The sequence below is a fragment of the Gastrolobium bilobum genome, unplaced genomic scaffold (genome assembly GCF_033153095.1).
Source record: "Gastrolobium bilobum isolate Gb01-03AN ecotype WA unplaced genomic scaffold, APGP_CSIRO_Gbil_v1 utg36469, whole genome shotgun sequence".
Lineage (NCBI taxonomy): Eukaryota > Viridiplantae > Streptophyta > Magnoliopsida > Fabales > Fabaceae > Gastrolobium > Gastrolobium bilobum.
Window position 1 is genome coordinate 14,311 of NW_026899484.1, and position 22,091 is coordinate 36,401.

Genomic DNA, 22,091 nt, shown 5'->3' on the forward strand with positions numbered 1-22,091 from the left:
ATCTGTAAAGAATTTTGATGAAATTTTTTGCCGTCAAATTTTTTTGAGACAAAACTATTTCCGGCGAAAACTTTCGCCAAAATTTGAAATCTGTAAAGAATTTTAATAAAAATTTTTGCCGTCGAAATTTTTTGATGGAAATGTGTTTCGTCGAAATTTTCAATGGAAATTGTTTTGAGGAAAATGTTTCATTTGAAACTTTCGATGAAATTTAGATTCTCTAAAGAATTTAGACAAAATATTTTTTCTGTCAAAATTTCTTATCGAAATATTTTTGTCAAAAAATTTTACGAATTTTTTTACAGAAATGTGTTCCGTTGAAAATTTTGATAGATATATTCTTTATCAAAAAACTTGACGAAATTATTTAGTCGAAATTTTTTGATAGAAATCTGTTTCGCTAAAAATTTCCACGAAAATTTCTTTTGTCAAAAAGTTTAACGAAAATGTTTCCGTCGAAAATTTTCGCCGAAATTTGAAATCTGTAAAGAATTTTGATGAAATTTTTTTCCGTCAAAGAATTTCGATGAAAATGTGTTTCGTCGAAAGTTTTTATGAATATATTTTTTTGTGAAATATTTTGACGAAATTTTTATTCCGTAAAAAATTTTGACAAAAAAAATATTCCATTAAATGTTTTTTCCGATATGTTTTTAGTCACAAATTTTGATGAAAATATTTTTCGTTAAAAATTTTTGCGAAAATTTGTATGAAAATATTTTCCATAAAAAAATTTGACGTAATTGTTTTACGTTAAAACTTTTCTTTTAATGTAATTGTGATTTTTTTTTTCATATAATGAGTGTGGGTCAAGTTTTGGGTCAGTGGGTCAATATTAAAACGAGTCATGTCTAAAACTGACCCAAATAAAAATGGGTCAGTATTTTAACCTGTTCAAAAAATATGAATATTTATGGATCGGGTCAAGATCGGATCAAGGACAGAACAAGTGAACCAATTTTTTTTGCACACCACTACGTAGACCCCTTATACGAGCCCAACAACTTCAGTGGAACCTCGTACACGAAAGACACCATCCTACTTGTCTGATTATGTGCATGACGTGGGCAGCAATAATGGCTAGAGAAACGGTCTTCACTACATTAACGTCCCATTTCCTATTTTTTAGATTAAATTTTATGTAGTCAGTTACTTTATAACCACGTTCTATTCCCTGCAGTTATAACTGCTGTTTGTAAATGCTATTTAAGTTGGATAATTTCAATAGAAAGACATAGATTTACCTCCTGCAATTATTTTATTTTATTTTCTTTAAGCTTAGTCTTTTTGCTAAAAAGAATCCCATCACCCCCTTCCCGTCGTTCCCGATAAGCCTGATATATTTTCACCGCTGGTTATACCTTCATCATTAAAGATGAAAGTTATTATTAAATAATATGAGAATATTTAATTATAAATATACATTTTATCCCTTCATATTGCTTTCAAGGTGGTATTCAAACAATTTGTTCGAAATTTACTAATTTACTTTTTTTTTTTTTTTTTTTTTTTTGTAAATACTAATTTACTTTTTTAATTAGTATAAAATAAGACATCAACATTAACGTTGAGATTAAGAAATTTATACAATATTTCTTATAACATGATATTGTAATTGTCTGCCAGCGCATTATATATATGTGAACAGTTCACCCAAGCCAAGGTTATTCAAATTTCGAGAACAATATGGTGTTTTGATTGCGAGTTGCAATAAGCATTCGCAGTTGAAATGGTTCAGTAGAAAACCCAATGACTATTTTCTTTCACAATCAAGGCTATAGAAACCGGAAAATGACTCGAATTAGTTGCAATCATAAATCATAAAAAACACAGAAGCTTATGTAGATACAAACATCATCAACAGAAGCAAAACAACAACTGCCAGATAGTATTTTTTTATTTTTATTTTTATTTTTTTCATGTTTCAGACCAATCACTCTACAAAACCCAAACCATGACTACACATAAAAAGCATTTTATCTTAAAATTCAGGCTACAAATCAATTCTAACAATTAGTATTTGCAATTTCCACCAACTCTCCCGCTGCTTTGTTGCCTAAGAACATGCCATTCAGAAAAGTTACAGCGGATTCAATTTCTGATAACCCCTCAATTTCTAAACAGCATAAACACAATTCTTGGTTGCATCTCCAATGGAAGAAGGTTTGCTGATAGGGACCATCTGAAACATCATTTTGAAATGGCCATCACTCAGTGTCAAGCGTGTACAAGAAATTCTGAGATCCAAAACAACCAAAATTATAATGTAAAATAAAATATTACCTGATCATTGCCTTTTGCATCACTTATCAAAGATTTATGTCGTTTCACGTTGCTTCTGTTGTTTTCCTCTTCAACTTCCACTTCATCAACAAAATTCTGATCTGACATCTCTGCAAGACCCAGATACTCAAATTAAAATAGTTTGACAGAGCGAATTATTGTATGTGGCATTCATAAATCATAGAGTAGAATCATTGTATTATGGCTGATTTATGCACATGTAGGCTGAAAATCTTCACAGTACAACACCCGAATAATCAAAATTTAAGGAAGAACCTTAGTTTTAACTCAAAATATTTAAGAATGCAAGAAAGTACACTATTGCTAGAAGGGTCACCACTCACCAACTAACTTTTGGTTGTCACATTTGGTCATAACATATATTTGAAGTCAGCAGCTATGCAGGAAAACACATATAGGAAAGGCAATTTTAAAAGATGACATTCGAAGCATAAGTAGTAGAAAATTTTGGCTCACCTGTATCGCTACAAAGCATATCTTGATGATGGACATGAGATTCACACAAATGAAGATGTTCTGATCCAGAGGTAATTCCCTTCCTTTGGCCTAGCTCAACAACTTGACTAGTAGTAGTAACACTTTCTTGAAGGGATGGAGCTACTACACTTCGCTGTTTGTTTGAAGATCTGTAGTGCCGAATCCATGGATTTGCTGTTAAATCATGGCACTGGTTAATCCTACTCATTTGCGGATTTTCTCTCTCAAAACTTATCTTTTGCCAACAGCCACAACGAAGGACCTTGAACTGTTATTGCATAAAAAAAAAAGCGTGGTTTTATGTGAGTTATTTTTTAATGTACAACTATAATACTAACTCCACATATAAATAATTTGGAATATCAATTTTAAGAGTTAGGATTCTAGGAGATTTTTTAACACAAGGAAATTGAATGAAATGGAAGTATCACTTTCCTTCATTTTTATGAGTTTTAGGTATAAAAAATAAAAACAATAATTGACTTGCAATAAATGATGACTCCCCACTTATCACCCAATTCAATAGAAAGGATTTTAGAACTCTGAAGGGTGAGGAGAACCTTATTTCACTTTTCCTTCCACTCTTATAATATTTTCAAACAATGGGGTTAGTTACTCTTCTCTTTCACTCTCCTCTTTATTACTACGGCACAAATATTTAGAGACTTACACATATTTAAGTATTAGGCTAGATATTTCATGCTATTAAAAAGAAAAACAAGTATACTAACAACCAAACACCAAAAAGATAGTTGGTTTTTTTTATTAGAAAAAGAGTCAAATTTTTGGAATGTGTAGAACAATTTTAAAAGGAAAACCTGGCCAGAAGTGGTAGCAGGGTCGTTGGAAGTTCCTTTAGGGGAAAATGAAGCCCTCATTTGCTTGGAATCATATAACTGATTAACAAAAGATGCTTCTATAGACTTGATATACATGCTGTGTTTCTCGTTTGTCCACTCTGCTGTCGTTGTGGATTCCGTCGCCCTAATCCCCTGCTATAGCATGATAAAAATATGTGAAAATTAATAATAAAGTCAAGTAAACATTAATGGATTATAAAATCACATTTTTTTTATTAAAAATATCCACATATCTTTTTAAAAAAATTGAAGGAAAACAAAAGCCAAGATCTTTTTAAAAGGAAAAGCCAAGATCCACGCTCGCCTCCTAAAATAAATTGTACATTGACACATTCATACCTTTGATATATTATTATTTGTTATATTTATCTTAATTATTAAAAATAATATGATAATAAATAATTAATTGTTTAAAATTTAATAAATTTCATTAATATGTGCCAACTTTTTTTTGTGTAATATGAATCATCCCCCCCACCCCTTGAAATGTCCAAACTAATAACAGGAAATTGCTCCGTGCAAGAAAAATCTTTACTCCTTTGGTCATACTCTCTCTCTCTCCCCCTTACCTAACTCCTTAGGTCGCACTTTCTATCTCTCCTAACCTAATTTAAAAAGCGCACAAATATAAAAATATAGTAGTTGAGTATAAACCCAAAATTAGCATACACTATATTTCAAACCTTTATTTTTTTTTCTTTATTTGGAAATGCTAAATTTTAAACTTCTAACAATAAACACTATATGAGGATCTATAAATTGTGTACAATAACATTGTTTCTGCAATTATTTGTTATCACGGGCCCATACCGTCAATAAAATTTAAAAATGTCCAAGCATGTCATTAAAGTAATTTAAAGCATTTTACAAAAAAAAAAGTAATTTCTATACAAAAAAAAAAATTAATTTAAAGGAAATCCAAAAAATAAAAAAATGCAGAAGAGGATGTAATCATGACGAACAATGCATATACTTCATTTCTTATACCAGTATTCGAAAATTTCCGTAGAGTTTTTATTTCCTAATTAAAAATCATTCAAAAATGAAAGAAACCGCTTGAAAACTGATTTAATAGCTAAAAGTTACATAAGAATTAACTACACAATTAAATGTAAATGTCAGTATTATTAGGTAATCGAACATATTTTAAACTATAAAATTCATCATATAATAGAAATGAAATATAAATAAATTTTCTACACAAATCCAAATAATAAAATTATTAAGAACGTTCTGGTAGCGAACATTACATAATCTCCATCAGAGAGTTAAATAATCGTTATGCTTATATACCAAAAAAAATAAAATATAACATATAAATGGAATATTCTTCATTTTGAATCAAACAAAAGCATGAATAATTCACTTTAATTTAAAATAATAATAATCTGTATAGTATAGCTTGTTTCTCCCTCAGATGAAATCACAAAAAATTATATGAAAAAATTCATACAACAGGTAAACAAAGGAATTGATAGCAGCGTTTGAAATCGAATTAACGATGAAGAACAGAGAAGAAGCATTTTAAAGAAAGCAAAGGTACCTGCATCTGCTTCTCCATGGGTGATAAAATGAACTCGCTCGACTCGTTGTGAAAGGTGGGTTGACTCGTCCGAGTTTCTTCTCTTACTACTCTGAAATTGTTCTTCTTCATGTGCAATGGAAGAATGGAATGATGAGAAATGAAGAATGTATTAGGAGGTGAAAGAAGAGATTAAAAGGGCGGTGTTAGGGAACAAAAAAGAGAATACAGTTGTCTACGCTTTACACGTGTCGTGGGACCATCCCAGAGCCACGTCACGGTCTAAGTCGCCGCGGGTAGATATTTTCATCGGGGCATCCAAAAATATCTGTTATCCTCATTCCTCGCATTGTTTATCTTATAATTTTTATTTAATTTTAAGTGGCTTGGGTTCACGGCTGCTCTTGATATTTTATTTTTGCACTTTACATCTAGAAACTTGATTTTAAGAATGAAATAGCTTGAAAAAGAAAACCGGTTATTCTCCTATGAATTTTTAACGGGAAAAACATTTATTCTTTCTTACAGATATAATTTTATGTCATTTTAGATTTTAATTGTTAAATTTCGTCAATCAATTATTAGGATTTATTAGATTTTATTGTGAATTATTAATTAATTAATAAATTTGCCCAATAAATTTTAACCATTTGACGAAAATCAACGGTTAGAATCTAAAATGATAAAAAATTATATCCTTTAAAATGATAAAAAAAAAATTCTCATTTTTTTTTTTTTTTTTTTGAACATCAAGTTACGACTAAAATGAACATATAAAAAAAATCTAATACAAAAAGTTATATAAAAGAAAAATAAACATATAAAATTCTAATCAAGTTACGACTTACTCTTGAGAGATATTATTTGAGAATCCAGTTCCCTTTAAAAGGGGATAAGGTGTTTACCAAAGAAAAAGGGGATAAGGTTATTTTATTTTTTTTATTTTTTTTAATGCTTCCCTCTGGCTGAAGTTATACTTAGGTAAGTTCGGTTCTTGTATGATGATCCAAAGGTTAAAGAATATATCAAGCTTTTCAAAAAGTGTTTATGTATTTAAGTACAATTTAAACTGATCCATTTGGGTTTTTATGCATTTAGATATGCATTCATATAATGTGAATGAATGAACATTATTTGGAGTTAAGCACAGATAATAGAATGATAATCGAGTTGAGTGGTGCATAATTTCATCTTAAGCCGAACCATTTGAATTCCTTGATGGCATTTATCAGAGATTAAAACAGGACAAGAGAAAAAAAAAAAAAAAAGAGAAAGAGACCAGGATAATGTAGCTGTAAAGAGAACCGTATGACTGTGATGGAAGCTGTATGAACCACGACGACAATCACAAAATCCGTTTGCCTGATTTAACAACGACCGGGACATAGACATATGACGAATGGTATTCGTGGCTCTTTGCTGAGAGCTAAAATCAAAATGAAAATATCCTGGCAAAGTTCAAGAGAAAATCCTACCATTCAACATGTAGAGCATCGTGCTATAGCATCTGCATCAATTCCATCCCTAGACACTGATTCTCTTCACGTTTTGTTTAAGAATTAACGTAATGTTTAGCCTTTTTTTCTTTTTCTTTTTTAATATTCGAAGGTACATTCCGAAGAAGAAAGGTGATTTAAGTGTAAAGTACTGTTTGATGCGAATAAGCAGGCCAGTCATTGAATTTTTCCCCCTGGACCATATATTAGTAAGATGTGACCACGTATATTCGAAAAAAAGAATTAGTTTGCAAAATTTCCATCAAAATATCTGAATACAATGTATATATCTATATATGACAGCCAAAAAAATTTCGTTGCTAAACACTGCATAAATAACTGGATTTTTATGAGACGGAAATGGAACTGTATATGAACAGCACAGGTTTGACTTCCTGTCAAGGATAGAATCATCGATTGAGAGCGCAGAAAGCAGTAGAACTGAGCCTCGTAGTATTAAGTCCACCATGATCCATGACCTTAATCAAGGGTTGCCTGTATTGAATTATGAATATGCTTGATAACACTAGTCATCTTCAATCTTCAAATGCCAAGCGTAAAACTAATACAATACAGGATCCAGTAAAAGCACAAGAAGGAAGTTTTGATTCAAGTTTCTGGCTTCTGCTCACTTTCTGAAATGGAAGTATCTTGCAAATCAATCCGACCTGCATAACCACGGCATGTTAAAATATCAGCTGTAAATTCGCCGAGTTGAACCTTCTTTACCAGAATATGCCCATCAGCCTATACTGGTCTAAATTGGAAGAAAAAAGCCTACAGAAAATAAGTGCTTTTGCAGCAATTATTATTTGTAAAAGAATATTTCTCCTCCACAAGGGATTAAGAAATTTTGCTACATTATGTAAATTATTTACTCCATCTATAAGAGCACCAGAAGAAAGATAGTGCATATGTGCATGCATTAAGTTACTAGTGAGCATCTGCGCATTACGTATAGCTTGTCATACCTAACAAGGAAATCAAGGAAGGGGTATTTGATGATCCATTTACTCTGACATCAGCATCTGCGAAATATTATGTTAAAATCTGCAGAAGAATGCTAAAATTTAAAGCAACAAATGGCAGTTTTTTTAGTCAGAAAGTATTTGTTGCATTCTTGGACACGCCTACAAGTGGAGGATCATCTTTTCATTTTATCTCTTAAACTCCCACTAGCTCCAGGTGTTTATATTCTAGATAGGAAAACATATTTCTTTGCCTGAACCAATTTCGTTGCAAATTCATTTCCGCTGATTTTATTTTAAGGGTCAATTAGATGCCATCTTTTTTAAATCTTCATCTAATAGTTTATGTTGCTCTCTGGCCTATACAGATGCCGCAAAAGATCCCAAACAAACAAGCAATTGACCAGCGCCACCCCACCCCCTATTTTTTTAATCAAGCTGATTCGTTGTGCTTTTTCTCCTAAGATCCAGTGCCTCTTATCTCAATCTCCTAAGTTTTGTTAGCAAAATTATTTTTGATCAAGGGTTTCTGCATATACCAGCTTTCTTACTTCATATAAATTTAAATCCAGGAAATCACCAAACGGACCAACATAAATCCAAAATTACAATCTAATATGACAATTATGTGTTGTGCTAAAAAAGAATCAAGCAACAGAAGTTGCATACCTGAATTTTCAAGCGATTTAAGGATGTCTGACTTCTTATAAGTATATCCTATGAAATTGGTGTCTTTGGATGTCAACATCTGCAAGAGTGTCAAGAACGAAAACAAATATCATAACATTGCAATTTCAAACAAATAGTAAATTATCAAGGAAGCTGAAAAAGTTCAAACACAACAGCAGAAGTGCCACACATAAAAGACCTACAGGAGAGTTTCAAGAGGAATAAACTTGACAATTGATGGAACCTACTTTTATAAATCTGAAATTGCAAATAACACAAATGGAGCCAAGCTCCTTACAAGATAAAATACAGAAAATAAACTTACAAATCTCAACTCCCAAGATCCCCAATTTTCGAATTCATGCATGCCCCCCTACACACACTCACCTTTTATCCTACTCACAGAATATTCTAGAACAACTTACTAACTAACCACTAACTAGACCCATCAATACTCCCCTCCAAAATTCACCTTGTCCTCGAGGTGAAGGAAGAGGACAAATATTGTGAGAGAGCTTCCACCCAGGTCCCATTGTTTGAAGCATAGAGACTCAGTTATGCTTGTGCCCACTACTCCCTTGCAATTTGTTGCACCTCCTTGCTCCTCTATTGTGGTATTTCCTGTAACATTTTTGGCCATAAAACAAGGAATAACCCCCCCCCCCCCCCTCTTCATGCTCTGTTTTCTGCCGCATTTCCAGCCACAAAACAGAGGATATTTGTTGCAGCGGTGGAAGGAGGTCTTTGTCCCCTAATTCTGGCCCATGCAGCTTGCTCTTCACTTGGCCCATTATTATTTCTTGAGCAATTGGCAAGTCGAGAAGTACCATTACCTTCCTACCTTATATCTCTCCCCAAAACTTCAATGAATGACTTGATGTCAGTCCCACAGTGCTATACACACTTAATCGAAGAGCCACTACTTCTCCATTGCTAATGGCTATGCCCAAAAGTTCTCCTTCCAACAGATTTGGGGCTCTTGCTCCCAACAGCATTACGTGGATGTGTGGGTCTTGGCATACGTGATCAGGAGAGTCTGGTGCATCGCACTTAAGGCACAAATTCCGCCGTTGTTTATCGTTGAGCACTTCTAGCGTGTATCGCCTGAATTCCGCACCCCTGTGGCCTCCGTTCCCGTTATGGTCTCGGTGTTATTTGTCCCATTTCTCTCATTTACTGAATTGGGCTCGACTGGGCTCCTTTCATTTAAATTATGTCCTTGTCTTCCTATTTGGATCACATTTCGTTGCAGTATTTCCAGCCCATTTCTCCCTGCTGTATTTTCGAAAGTGGGCCTTATATCATTATTGGTTGCAGCCCAATTTGCTAATGCAGCTTGGGTGCATGGTTTAGCCCCATACCCACCAGACACACATCCAATCTTCCCAATCGAAGGACCAAATTGTTCCCTAACATTTTTCTTCTCTTTGATATTTTCTCCTTCTTCTTTTTCTTGGTCTTCTTCTTCTGTCACTCCAAAGTTTGTACTAGTGAAACGCACGACCTCTCAACCCCTTCACAGCTTCATTCAACATATCAGCTTCTTGAATTTGATGTGCTTAAAAATGTTATTCAAGCCCGAACAACTATCCTCAAGCTTTAATTTCATATTCATCTCCATAAAATTCTGTAATTAATTTTTTTTCTTTTATTGATGGAACATACTTTTATAAATCTGAATTTGCAAATAACATAAATGGAGTCAAGCTCCTTACAAGATAAAATGCAGAAAATAAACTTAGAAATCTCAACTTCCAAAAATCTCTAATTTTCCCATAAGTCAATATTGAATTCATGCATGCCCCCCTACACACACTCACCTTTTATCCTACTCACGGAATATTCTACAACAACTAACTAACTGACCCACTGAGTAGGCCATCAACAACAAACTAAAAAAATTAACACAGATAGAGGACTGTAGTTTTCTATAACTGTAACAAGGACAAACTGCTTTGACTAGACCTCATCCAGCAGAATATACTGTACTGTTCATCAAAATAACATATAATGAATATATGCCGCTAATCTCAACCTAAAATGCAGAGCACAATTGTATGAATATCATTAAATACAACAGCAGGCAGAGATATTTAAAAAGAAAAAGAAAACATAAAAATCAGTCGAAGTTAAGGATCAACCAAAAGAAAGTTATTTTTTCATGTATGCAATATGCCCACACACCACATACATACAAATGCAATGAACAAGACCAGCATGCAAGCTCTTACTCACGATTTTGATAAATTAAAAGCTCGAAAACAAAAATTACCTTCCGCCAAGGTCCCACAGTTGCCGTTATGGATGGTGGGCCGTCTACCTGCCATGGATTGAAATCACAAGTTCAGATGTGCTTAGAAAGTATGAAAAACAGGAGACATAATCACCATCCGTGGTCAAGAAGCTACAGTTTTGGAAAAATATTGTGTCATTGACTCATTGTCTGCAAATGATAGCAAATATGAAAGGCAAAGACCAAATAACACTCTTTGAAAAACCAAAATCAACAACTAAAAGATTGATGAAATAGTTCTCGATATAAATAAATAATCTTGTATAGCTAGCATTTACTGTCACTTTGAAAACTTACCAATTCTGACAACACCATTTTAAAGAATTTGTTTACAACTGTTGTTGCAACCTATTTGTATTAATACTAAACTATTTATAGATACCAAGAGATGGTTAGGTAAGCATGCTTATTAGATAATAAACCATTTATAAGCCTCCACCTAACCTAACAACTTAAACTTTTAGGAAAGTTGATCCTTGACATAGTAATAGAGCTTCTATGACCCAATGGTTGGAAGTTTGGTCCTTGTACACATATTCTTCAAAATAAAAAGTTGAATTTCAGGTTCAGTACAAGGTAGAGTCAGCCTTTGAATTATCCATGCAAGAGCCCATATGCGGACCACAAATAAACAGTAGCAGAAAGAATAATTTATGTACTATAAAAAAGAGAGAATAATTTGCATTGTGATGAAGATAGGAAGAGAAGTTGAGAGAGCACATATTACTAAACCTCTTAGAATACTACCTTGTATATACTTACCAACATTTCATTTACATTCTTCAATTTCCGTAATTACATGGTTTTTGAGTTTGCTAGAAATTATTGCATACACAAATTTCACTCAATTTCAATGCATAATTTTTTCTGTAATATGTGCTTACATCAGGAAACTTCTCAAAGTTTTGCGTGTCCAAGTCTCCAGTGACCATAGGTTTATATGCAGCTTCCAATTCATAAAGCATGTCCCACTGAATACACTTGAACCATGGATGAGCCTGAAAAATCAATACTAATATGTTGACAGTGCACTTACGCAGACTAATAATATCTGAAATCTTCTCACGGCATAACATTAACAGGCAACTTTCTAAATTGCTTGTCTTTTGAGGAATCATCCACTTTTTAATGAGCTTACAATAAATAGCTTGGGACAAGGAAAACCAAATAAGGAATATAGTTTACTCTAGTATTTTAATGAATTATCATAGTAATTAGGCTATACCTATGAGAGTTGTTACCTTTATTTCTTCTACTCCTCTAGTTCCTAGTCTTGTGTCAACATCACATAGTAAGCGACAGATCAGATCCTTAGCTTCAGCTGATATCTTGGGTTCTTCAGGGAATTTCAGGCATGTTTTCCAGCTAACAATCTGACACAATACAGAAATACCAGGTTGTTATGAATAAATAGAAGATATGAAGAGAATATAAAATTCAATCAATCGTAATACCTTGCGGCAGGCAGTCCTCGGCTCATCAGAAAAAAATGGAGGATATCCAATAAGCATCTCATACATGATCGCCCCAAGAGACCACCAATCACATTCTATTCCATAGCCCTTCTTGAGCAAAACTTCAGGAGCCATATAATCAAGGGTTCCAACAGTTGAATATGCCTGACGGAGTGTAAAAGTTAGTAACAGTTAACAGACTTTATATATCCAACAAATTACCACTTAATTTAGACAGCAGTAACATAATAGATTTTGAATATAATTTAGAGCATGTTTGGATTCGATTATTCGCTTTTTTTAAAAACAAGCTGTCTCTAATTTTTTTTGATTATAAGATGTTTTGAACACAAAATTAGCTAATCAAAACACACTTATCATTACTTATTTACTTTGATTTTTTGTTTGTTACAACACACACGGAAGAACTTGAAATTGGGGAGAATGGCATACCAATGCACGGCGATTACGTTTCCACTGTTGTAATTGCTCCTTTGGCATCAACCAAGGGGAGGGACAATATCCATCAGTTTCACTGGATGATTCTTCACTGGTAAAATCTTCATTTTCCAATAAAATTGTTGAATACTTATCATCAAGAGGCTTGCATAAGCCGAAGTCTGAAAGCTTCAAATGGCCATTTTTATCCAGTATCAGGTTATCTGGTTTTATGTCCCTACAATACAAGCAGAATACCTTGGACTGAGTATAACTCAACTTATTTCACTTGAGAAGATTGATTTACTCACAAGAGATTTCGAAATCTTTATCCAGCAACATGTTACACTATAATCTTAGGGAGGTTCGGGGAATTCTCGATACCTTAAGTGAATTTATTTTGATATCTAAGGATTCTCTTTAACGTTATTGAAAGACCAATTCATCGTACCATAATTTTATATAAATCATTTCACAACAGCATAGAAGTGGACAACAACTGAAGAGATTATGCATAAATATATTCCTTTACAATCTGACAAGCTAAATATAAGTTATATACGCTCTACCCATCATCAGAATTCCTTGGTAACTATGGTAAGCCACATGCATGTAAGAATACTGTTTTTTGATGATATCAGAGCAGGTGTTCTCTGCCCACAACTCATAGCCTCATATGTATACAGTGGCTGTGCCAACGAATAGAACAAAAACTGAAAAGTTAGACAATAGCTATACCTATGCACATAGTTGTATTGATGTATTGAATGGATAGCAAGAATGCTTTCAGCAATGTAGAAGCGAGCAACATCTTCAGAAAGAGTATCTTCTCTCATTAACAATGTCATAATGTCACCACCAGGTAAATATTCCATGATGAGATATAGGAAATCCGAATCTTGGAATGAATAATGGAGTTTTACTATGCATCTACTATCAACCTCTGCCAGCAAGTTCCTCTCAGATCGAACATGTTCAACCTAAATTAGAATGAAATCATGATGTAAAAAGAAGCATAAAATGAATTCCAAAGTCAGAATTGTCTACTTGCATTGAAATTTTTAGTCTGTAACATCAATTGAACCCTAAGCTCCTATATAATGAATGATTTTATTCCATTTTTATCCAATGTCAAAGTACATATGGCATCAGCTCCACAATAATTAAATAAAATTGTGAGACAACAGAACTGCTGGAAACAGTGGGAAGGTATTAGGAAGAAGCAAGTTCTTGCCATTGTACAGTGCCTTCTCAACAAAGGCAAACAAGATGGTTATAAAAATAAGTCACAGATGTTCTGGATTGGCACATGAGGCCCACGTGGGGCCCAATCCATCACCATCACCACAGGACAAAGTTCTCTTTTACACCCGATTATCCCTCACACCCCAAGCATAGCATATCCTTTGCACATGAGGGCTCTGATTGACTCACACCTTATGTGGCTAATGGTGGCACCATGCATTACACACCAAGGGAATCTTCTCCCTCATATACATAACCCTATCACACTCACGAAGAGCCTCTCCATGCTCACATACATATGTTACCGTCACACTGCTGAAATATCGCCAGAACCATGCTCTTTTCACCACACCTTACCCATTCTCAGCTTTGGTCTGACATTCGAATACCAGAACCTCCATTTGAGCTCTAGTCCCTCATACTTGAGCTTCTAGGATTCTCTGGATATTGACAAACTTCACCCTTACTGGGATATATCCTCTCTTAACCCTTATTTCAGTTCAGAATACTGACAAGCATTTTGTTTTCTACTGGACTGAATTTCAGACATAAAGTTGAATTTCAACACATTACAGTGTGATGAACTGTTATCAGCTGGATATTGGAAATTGGAAATTGAAATAACTTAGCTTACCAACTAAACATTTTATTTGTTAAGAAAACTGCACAAAATAAATGCATTCATATTACAGCAGCTAAATTACAATTACATGTTGATAAGATGCAAATTAGCATAGGCATATGTAACATCCCGGGCGTTGATGAGGGAGGAGAGTAATATCCGGTGCAAAAGAGATAAGGCACGAACAAGAAGCGGCTATTAACAGGCTTCCAGTGGGAGGTATACATGAATGAATCGAATCAACACCTAAACGAGAGGGATCCAGAGGCTGTGCAGGAGTGGGACTGTATAGTCGAGGATAGTTAAAGGAATTAATAGGTACTACCTATACTAACAAGATTCATCTCCTTTTCAGTACTCCATAATTAAGCGTATTTGACTTGAAACAATTCTGGGATGGGTGAACTCTTGGGAAGTTTCTCAGGAAGTGGGTGAATGAGGACAAATCACGCTGAAAAGTCTCGTATTGATTTATGGGAACAGTCATTGATCCTGCAAGTGGTCGGGCGTTACAGCATTCCAGATAGATCAATTAATATTGGGTGTTAAATTCAAATTTTACCATATATATGACACGAACCAAACCATCATAACATCTGTCGGTATAATTAGGGAAGTATTAATGAAATCAATTAGTGAAAACATTAATGAATTGTGAATTTTGCTTCTTTTCAGCAATAAATGGTGCGACTATGAAGATTGATGCACTAAAGTATTATGTGCTAAGTTTGACAGCTGGTACCTGTCCGCGGTTAAGCATCTCTAACTTCTTCAATTTCTTCATGGCAAAAATCTCTCCTGTACTTTTAGCACGACATAACCTCACCTACATTATCTAACAAAGTTAAGAACTATAGTGATGCATAAACGTATTAAGTTCATAACAAGAAGACACTACATTAGAAGGAATCCAAAGGTTTGTGATGTAACATTAATACATTATCTTGATTATGTTTGTGTACCTCACCAAAAGCACCTTTACCAATTACTGTTAATTGCTCAAAGTCATCAATTCCAATTTTACGTCTCTGAAGCCTCATGTACGCAGTTTCTCGGCGCTCCAAATTCCTCATCATTTCCTCCTGCTCTTCAGCTGATATTTGAGATTCTTGCACTTTCCTTTGAAGCGCTCTGCGTCTGAAACAGAACAACAAGAAATTTAAAGTAACACACACACTCATATATATATATATATATATATATATATATATATATATATATATATATATATATATATATATATATATATATATATATATATATATGAGAGGGAATCCACTTAGAAGTTAGTCTTGTAAACTTACATCATTTAATAACATTTTGTATAATATGAATTTAAGAAATCTAACCATTGAACCACATGATATTATCTTAATGATCAACAAATTTTAGATTAAATTTGACATTTATAAGTATTTAATCTTATAGTCTTACATTTACTTACATTTTAAAAACTATATTAAACGTTAAAATGTTATGCAATGAAGCATCAATTAGTTTAAATTTTGTAGACTTTTTTTTTTGAAATATTCCAATCGGTTCGTTGCTTCGCAACTAATCCGATTCGAGGTGGGTCCAGGATTAAGGCTTTAAACCCCTCCCAAAAGTGGTACTGGGGAAATTCCTCTCACCCCCGTCTGCTTAGCTCTCATACGCCAACTGAGCTATAACCGTTTGGTAGACTTAATCTACTCAATGAGAAAAGTTGTTAAACGATATGAGTATGACATTACACACACACATATATATGTATATATATATATAGTGAATGTATTCAGTAATAGCGTGAAAGATGAGAGGAGCTAATATTGAGATTACTAGCTCTCACTTTCTCACATGATACTCTATACGAATTTATATATATAGTCGTAATGAATTTTCTGCTTTGTGGTACTACAGAATAATGTCATGTAAACGTTGTCAAAAAGAGCATTAGATTAGAGAAAAACAAAGAGTTTCAATTCACACAGAATTATAACACGTTGTTGGAGAAGAAAATTAAAAAATGAAATAAAATGGAAAGAGATATAGAGGCAGAGGAAGAACAAATAATAAAAGCGAGAGGAAGGATTAAATGCAAAAAATAAATGCAGAAACACGAAGTGGAAGTATTAAATGCAAAATAAAATAAAATAAAAGAGTGAAATATGAAGAGGTAGGTGTAGGTTAAGGTTTACCTGTCTTTGCGATCCTGCAATCCTTGGAGATAATTCTTGTAATGATTCTCGATGAATTGCTTAGCCGCAGCGGCCTTCTGTCTCGTAACCGGAGATGAAACAGATACATCGGGTCCAGAGTCAAAATCACTGCGATCATGCTTCAAGTTAATGGCTCCAAGCCTCACCGTTCCATCGTAACCGTCCATTTCAATCGCCGATCACGAGATCTGCGACTGCGTTAATCAAACTGTGAAAACTGAAAATGACGGAACCAGCAGAAGAAGGTGAAGGTGCAGGTGCAGGTGTAGGTGCAAGCGCAAGCAATAGTATCTGGTAGATAGATGATAACAGCGCTTTCTAGCGCTGTTATTGTTATTGTTGTTGTTGTGATTTGTGAGTGGGAGGAACTACTTGGCAAATGCTTTAAAGCTGTAGCAAGGCTGTGTGTCTTATCTGTAATTCTGACTTGTCTCTTCTCTACTTCTTCCTTTTTCCTTTTTAGTTCCTTCGGGGAAAAAAAAATAAAATTATATTATAGAAATTGGAAAACTCCAATTTTGTCTTTTTCAATGACTCTCGTGTTTTTTATATCCTTTTTTATTTAAGATTTTCTTATTACCGTAACGTACTAATAAAAGAAAATTTAATGATGTCATTTAATGAAGTTTATTTATTAAATAATAAACTAATACATTATTAAATATTCTTTGATCACAAATTCGGTGCCGGGTCAATGAATTAAGCGAAGATGTTAAATTTTGTTGGGAAATGAATTGAGTGGGATCGCGCATCGTTTTCCTCACATGAAGTGGTGGAATCTTTGGAGCATTCAGCAGCATCCATCATTATATCTGGTTCTGACTTGTGAGGGGAGAGAGAGATATACAAATGACGCTATTGTCGGCGGAGATCCATATGGAATAGGAGAAGAAGTTATAGAGCCACGTTCTGATTATTATGCGTGGAAATCACGCATTCATTGCACGAGACTAATGGGGTGGGGACGTAGAGTTTTGGGGTCCAGATCCTCTCCCCTCCCTATGGACACTATTAATGTCAATTGGCTTGTACCATCAAAAAAATTGTAACGTGGCTTTATTTTTATGATATAAAATAATGAAAAATGTAAAAAATTCTTTCAATTTAAAATCTCAAGAAGTTAAGGGAAGATTTTTTTAATAATTTTATATTATTCTCTAATATATTTTTTTATATAAAAATTCTTTAGATTTGAAACATAAATATTGTATAAGTTCAATTTTATTTTATTTTTGGGTTTTATCTTATATTTATTTAATTTCATAAATGTGAGCGGTGAAGATCGAACTTGTAACTTTATGGTCGCTGAAGCTCTGATACCATATAAAGAACTATTTCAATTCAAAATTTTAAGGTATTAGGTAAAGAATTTTTTAATAATTTTATATTATTCTGTAACAAAAAAAACACTTCTTATATGTGAGAAATGTTTTCTTATGTTATAAGTATTCGATTTGTATGTTAATTTTTTAGGTTTTATTAAACTCATTTAACATAAGATAGTTATCTTATGTTGTAGAGAGAAAATAAGTGGGTCCTATCATTACAAGAAAAAAAGAAAAAAAAGAAAAATATGGGGTACAAAAATCAAAGTGAGAGAACATGAGAGAAAATATCTTATGTGAAAGGAGAGTAATATTTCCTTAATTTTTTTTTTAAAAAAAAATATGAAGCTCACCGTTAATTGAATGCCAACATAAGAATTGTTTAACCCACGGATAAATATGCTAATATAATAATAAGTTAATAGCAAAGTAAGTCTTGCGTTTTTCTAGTCCTTGACTCCTTGTGCAACGATGGTTTATTTTGATTTTATATGGATTATTTTATGTTTGTTGCTGTACTCTTTTAGATGGACGGTTTTGCTATTGCAGCACAATACGATGCCAAGTGTGACTCAGGCATCCTTTACTTGATAAATGGTCCGGATACAATTCTTTAACGGCTGCATATTTTCTTATCTTGTAGGATAGTAGGAGAGAAAAAAAGTAGAGATAAGTTAAATGTGGGTCCCATATTTTAAATTAAAAAAGAAAAGAAAAATTAATTGGCACGGAAAACGAATTTGTGTAGAAAAAAGTTCTTATCTCATGTAGAAGGAGATAATGATTTCCCTTCTTTAATTCTTCAACCATTTTTTTATTGTTTAGCTACTTTTCCATCTTGTTACTCTTATGAATTGACCTGACATACTATTTCATTTTGAAAAGGTCATTGTCTTCTGTTTAACCTTCAAGAGTTTCATGAGAATTTTTATCTTTTTATCTATTATTGAAAAAATTCTTTTTATGATCAGAGCTTTTATAAAATTATTTGTGCTTATAAGAAGAATATAAGTTAAATTTTTTTTCCAAACAAGTACTAAAAATATCTCTAAATTTTCTTTAAACAGTAATGTTCCTAGTATCAAGGAAGCACGGACACTTGTAAAAACAGGAAGAGTCGGGTCCGACACGGTGTCGGACACGCGGTTGACTTTTTCCGACACGTTGACCATTCCGACACGCGAATTTGACTGTGTCCGGCACGGTCAAATGGCATTTTCATAAAAAAAATTTAAAATTTTTTTTAATTTTTTTTTTTAAAGTTAAAATATATTAATAAAGCTTCCACCTGATCATATCAATTTTATCTTTTGCCTTTTTTCCCCTTAAGTAGATAAGAGATCATCTCAGCATCATTGTTGTCAATTCCTATCACGCTCTTGTTGTATCTTCTTCTCTCTGATCTCTCTCTAATATGATTTGATCTCTCTATCTGATATTATATCTCTTTCATCCCAGTTCTTATTTTTTTTATTAAAGCTTCCATCTTTATAACGTGTTGATGGGTATTATTAATTTAGTTTCATTTTTTTGTTAAATTATTAAATATTAAATGAAATATACACTATATAAATTAAAAATATTATTTAATATTAAAACGTGTCCCAACGTGTCGAAATCCATAATTTTTTAGGATTGACGTGTCGGAGTGTCGTGTCGCGTCGTGTCACGTGTCGCGTGTCGTATCGGTGCTACATAGCCTAGTATAGGGTGTTTAATCAAAAGTAATATTTTAGAGACAAAAGCATTCCTAAACTCCATCTTCATCTACATGAAATTTTAATATAGAGGTAGGTGTATTTTCCATCATGGGGACATCATATTACTGATTAAAAAAAAAACTTATGGGAAATTTTTTTATTGTAAAGCAAAACCTTAAGGAGTTTTACCAAAGTTTTTCCTATCCATTATTATCTTGAAGGATAACCAAAAAAACTAACGTGTCAATCTCTCCTTCAATTTCAGCTTTGTGTTCACACTGTATGTTCACACTGTGTGTTCACACTTGCATGCCAATTTAAAAAATAAATAAATAACTAAAAATTAAGTTTTAGGTAAATTAAATTTTGAAATTAAAGTGTTAGTGGTAAACATCAAATTAATCTCCGACTATCATTTTTACATTGGAATTGTAAGGTTTTTAATTGTTCTGTTGGGAGGTGCAAAACGCATTACCAATGTTACTTGAAAATGGAAAATCCATCATTTCATATTTTCTTATAACCTTTAAATAACAAAAATATTTTGTAAAAAAAATAAAATTATTTCGTGTATAAATAGAATATGTGTTACTGAGTCTTTTCAGTTGGTAATCAGGTGCACATATTTCTTCTCTATCTGTTTATCTTCTTCATCTTCTCAAGTTGTTCTTCTATTAGATGAACATGTAATATTTTTTTTTGGGCAGCTCTGTTGTAGAGCAAAGCCAACAGGATAATTTGGAATCACTAAGATATATACTTCTGTACTTCCTTAGATGAAGATATGACATTCTTCTCTATTTGTTTTTCTTCTACAAGTATTTTCTCCATAATTCTTTTCATTTTTTGAATATTATAAAATAAATATATTGCACAATTGAGTTGATATTATTCTGAAAAAGTATCTTTAGGCATGATATATTATAAAATAAGTAAATTTTTTAGTATATACGATGATTTCTTACAACCACTATGAAATGAGTGTATTTTGTGGGAGCGGTATGTAGATCAAGTACAAACTTTCTTTGCAAATAATCAATCTCCTCGAAATGTAGAAAAAAGATTTCAGGGGTATTTTTTATAGTTCTTTCTCATTTTATGCTTATGTTTTAGGGGTTTCAGTAAGAAAAACGTGAAAAATGCATAATGGTGAAAAAGGAAAAGATCAAGGCTTTATAACAGTGAAAGCAAACAGTCTACTATGAAACCAACATCATCAATGAAATTAGGGTTAAGAAGAAGAAGAACGATTTGTGAGTATATTAGGTGAAAGATAAAGATATGGGTTACCCTCTTTTGGTTTTTCGATTTTGCATCTTTCCATTTTCTTTTCTTTTTTCTTTTATTGTATATGTATCATGAAATTGTGGCTTCATAATAACAAAAAGGGTATATTATTATATATTCTTTCTTTTTCTTTTTCTTTTTTATTTTTTCTCCACCGAACATAATTACTAATATCCTTTATACATCCAAAAAAATAATTATTTTTCTTCATTTTCTGTATGACTTTTATGATGTATCCTTTGTATATCGTTTTTATTTTCTTTTTTTCTCCAGCGAAATTAAGTAATATTCAAAACTTATTTCGGTAAAACTTTCAAAAAATTAATATGCTTTTTTTTTATAAACAAAAATTAATATGCTTTAAATGTGAATAAACTATTGAAATTCTAAAAACATCTCATAATAAAGGAAAATAACTTTTGAAATTGTGCAAATAACCTAAAACTTCTGTTTGTTTATTATTTTTGTTTCTTTATATTTTCATCTTCTCAAGCTCTACTTCTGTAATATTTAAGTTAAAATTTGAAATTTCATTGTTTAGTTTCAAATAAGATATAAAACAAAAATACATATTAAATAAAACACATGCAACCAAAAATATGATTCAAGTAATGCATCATATGGGATATCGTTTGGAATTTCTATTGTAAACCTGAATGCATTGGAAATTTCAAGGAATACCTATTCTAATTCTGATTGCATGAAAAATTTCAAAGGTCACTATAGACGTTTTCAAAACACAAAGTAATTATATTATGAGGAGTCTTTTGACAGTTAATGAAAATAACAGTAATTAATATACCCACTAGGAATTTCATTTACTGTGTAATTGCTGATGTTAATAATGAGTTGCCAATTCGATGAATAAAATTGGGATGGGAGTTTCCAATGCTAATAATGATAAGATGGAAAACGAAAAATAATTATACGAGATATAAAATTTAAAAACACAGATGAATGAAAAATGTTTTATTTTAATTCAAAATTTAAAATATTTAAAAAAAATAGTTTGTGTGAAAAGAGTATTTAATAATGTATTAGTTTATCATCACATACGAATTATCATCACAAATGCTTACTGGGAGAAGACTATTTTGCATATGAAATATTGGTATAGCAGACAACATTGACTTGGCCAAAATAACTCTGCCCGCTGTAAGAACTCGCACCGTTAAATTAGGAATTTAATTGAACTAATTATGAGTTTAAGAAATAATTCCATAATTAACTTGG

The 22,091-nt window shown here is 32.5% G+C and overlaps 2 protein-coding genes across 3 annotated transcripts; both read right to left on the minus strand.

Moving 5' to 3' along the window:
• Positions 1–1,924: 1,924 nt before the first annotated feature.
• Positions 1,925–5,286, minus strand: LOC133290622 (cold-regulated protein 27-like). The gene is made up of 5 exons (XM_061488738.1): positions 5,185–5,286; positions 3,600–3,776; positions 2,761–3,049; positions 2,284–2,393; positions 1,925–2,182 (listed from the first exon to the last, which is right to left on the minus strand). Exons 1-5 carry the CDS (start codon positions 5,200–5,202, stop codon positions 2,117–2,119), a joined length of 660 nt encoding a protein of 219 aa, XP_061344722.1. The 5' UTR covers positions 5,203–5,286; the 3' UTR covers positions 1,925–2,116.
• Positions 5,287–6,924: 1,638 nt separating this feature from the next.
• LOC133290614 (uncharacterized) lies at positions 6,925–16,894 on the minus strand. 2 transcript variants are annotated; one of them, XM_061488727.1, is made up of 13 exons: positions 16,526–16,894; positions 15,311–15,485; positions 15,091–15,174; positions 13,220–13,461; positions 12,497–12,719; positions 12,044–12,208; positions 11,831–11,962; positions 11,474–11,587; positions 10,569–10,616; positions 8,297–8,375; positions 8,046–8,048; positions 7,631–7,687; positions 6,925–7,327 (listed from the first exon to the last, which is right to left on the minus strand). In XM_061488727.1, exons 1-13 carry the CDS (start codon positions 16,711–16,713, stop codon positions 7,269–7,271), a joined length of 1,569 nt encoding a protein of 522 aa, XP_061344711.1. In that variant the 5' UTR covers positions 16,714–16,894; the 3' UTR covers positions 6,925–7,268. The 2 variants fall into 2 exon arrangements, with proteins under 2 accessions (XP_061344711.1, XP_061344710.1); XM_061488726.1 differs by lacking the exon at positions 8,046–8,048.
• Positions 16,895–22,091: the final 5,197 nt, after the last annotated feature.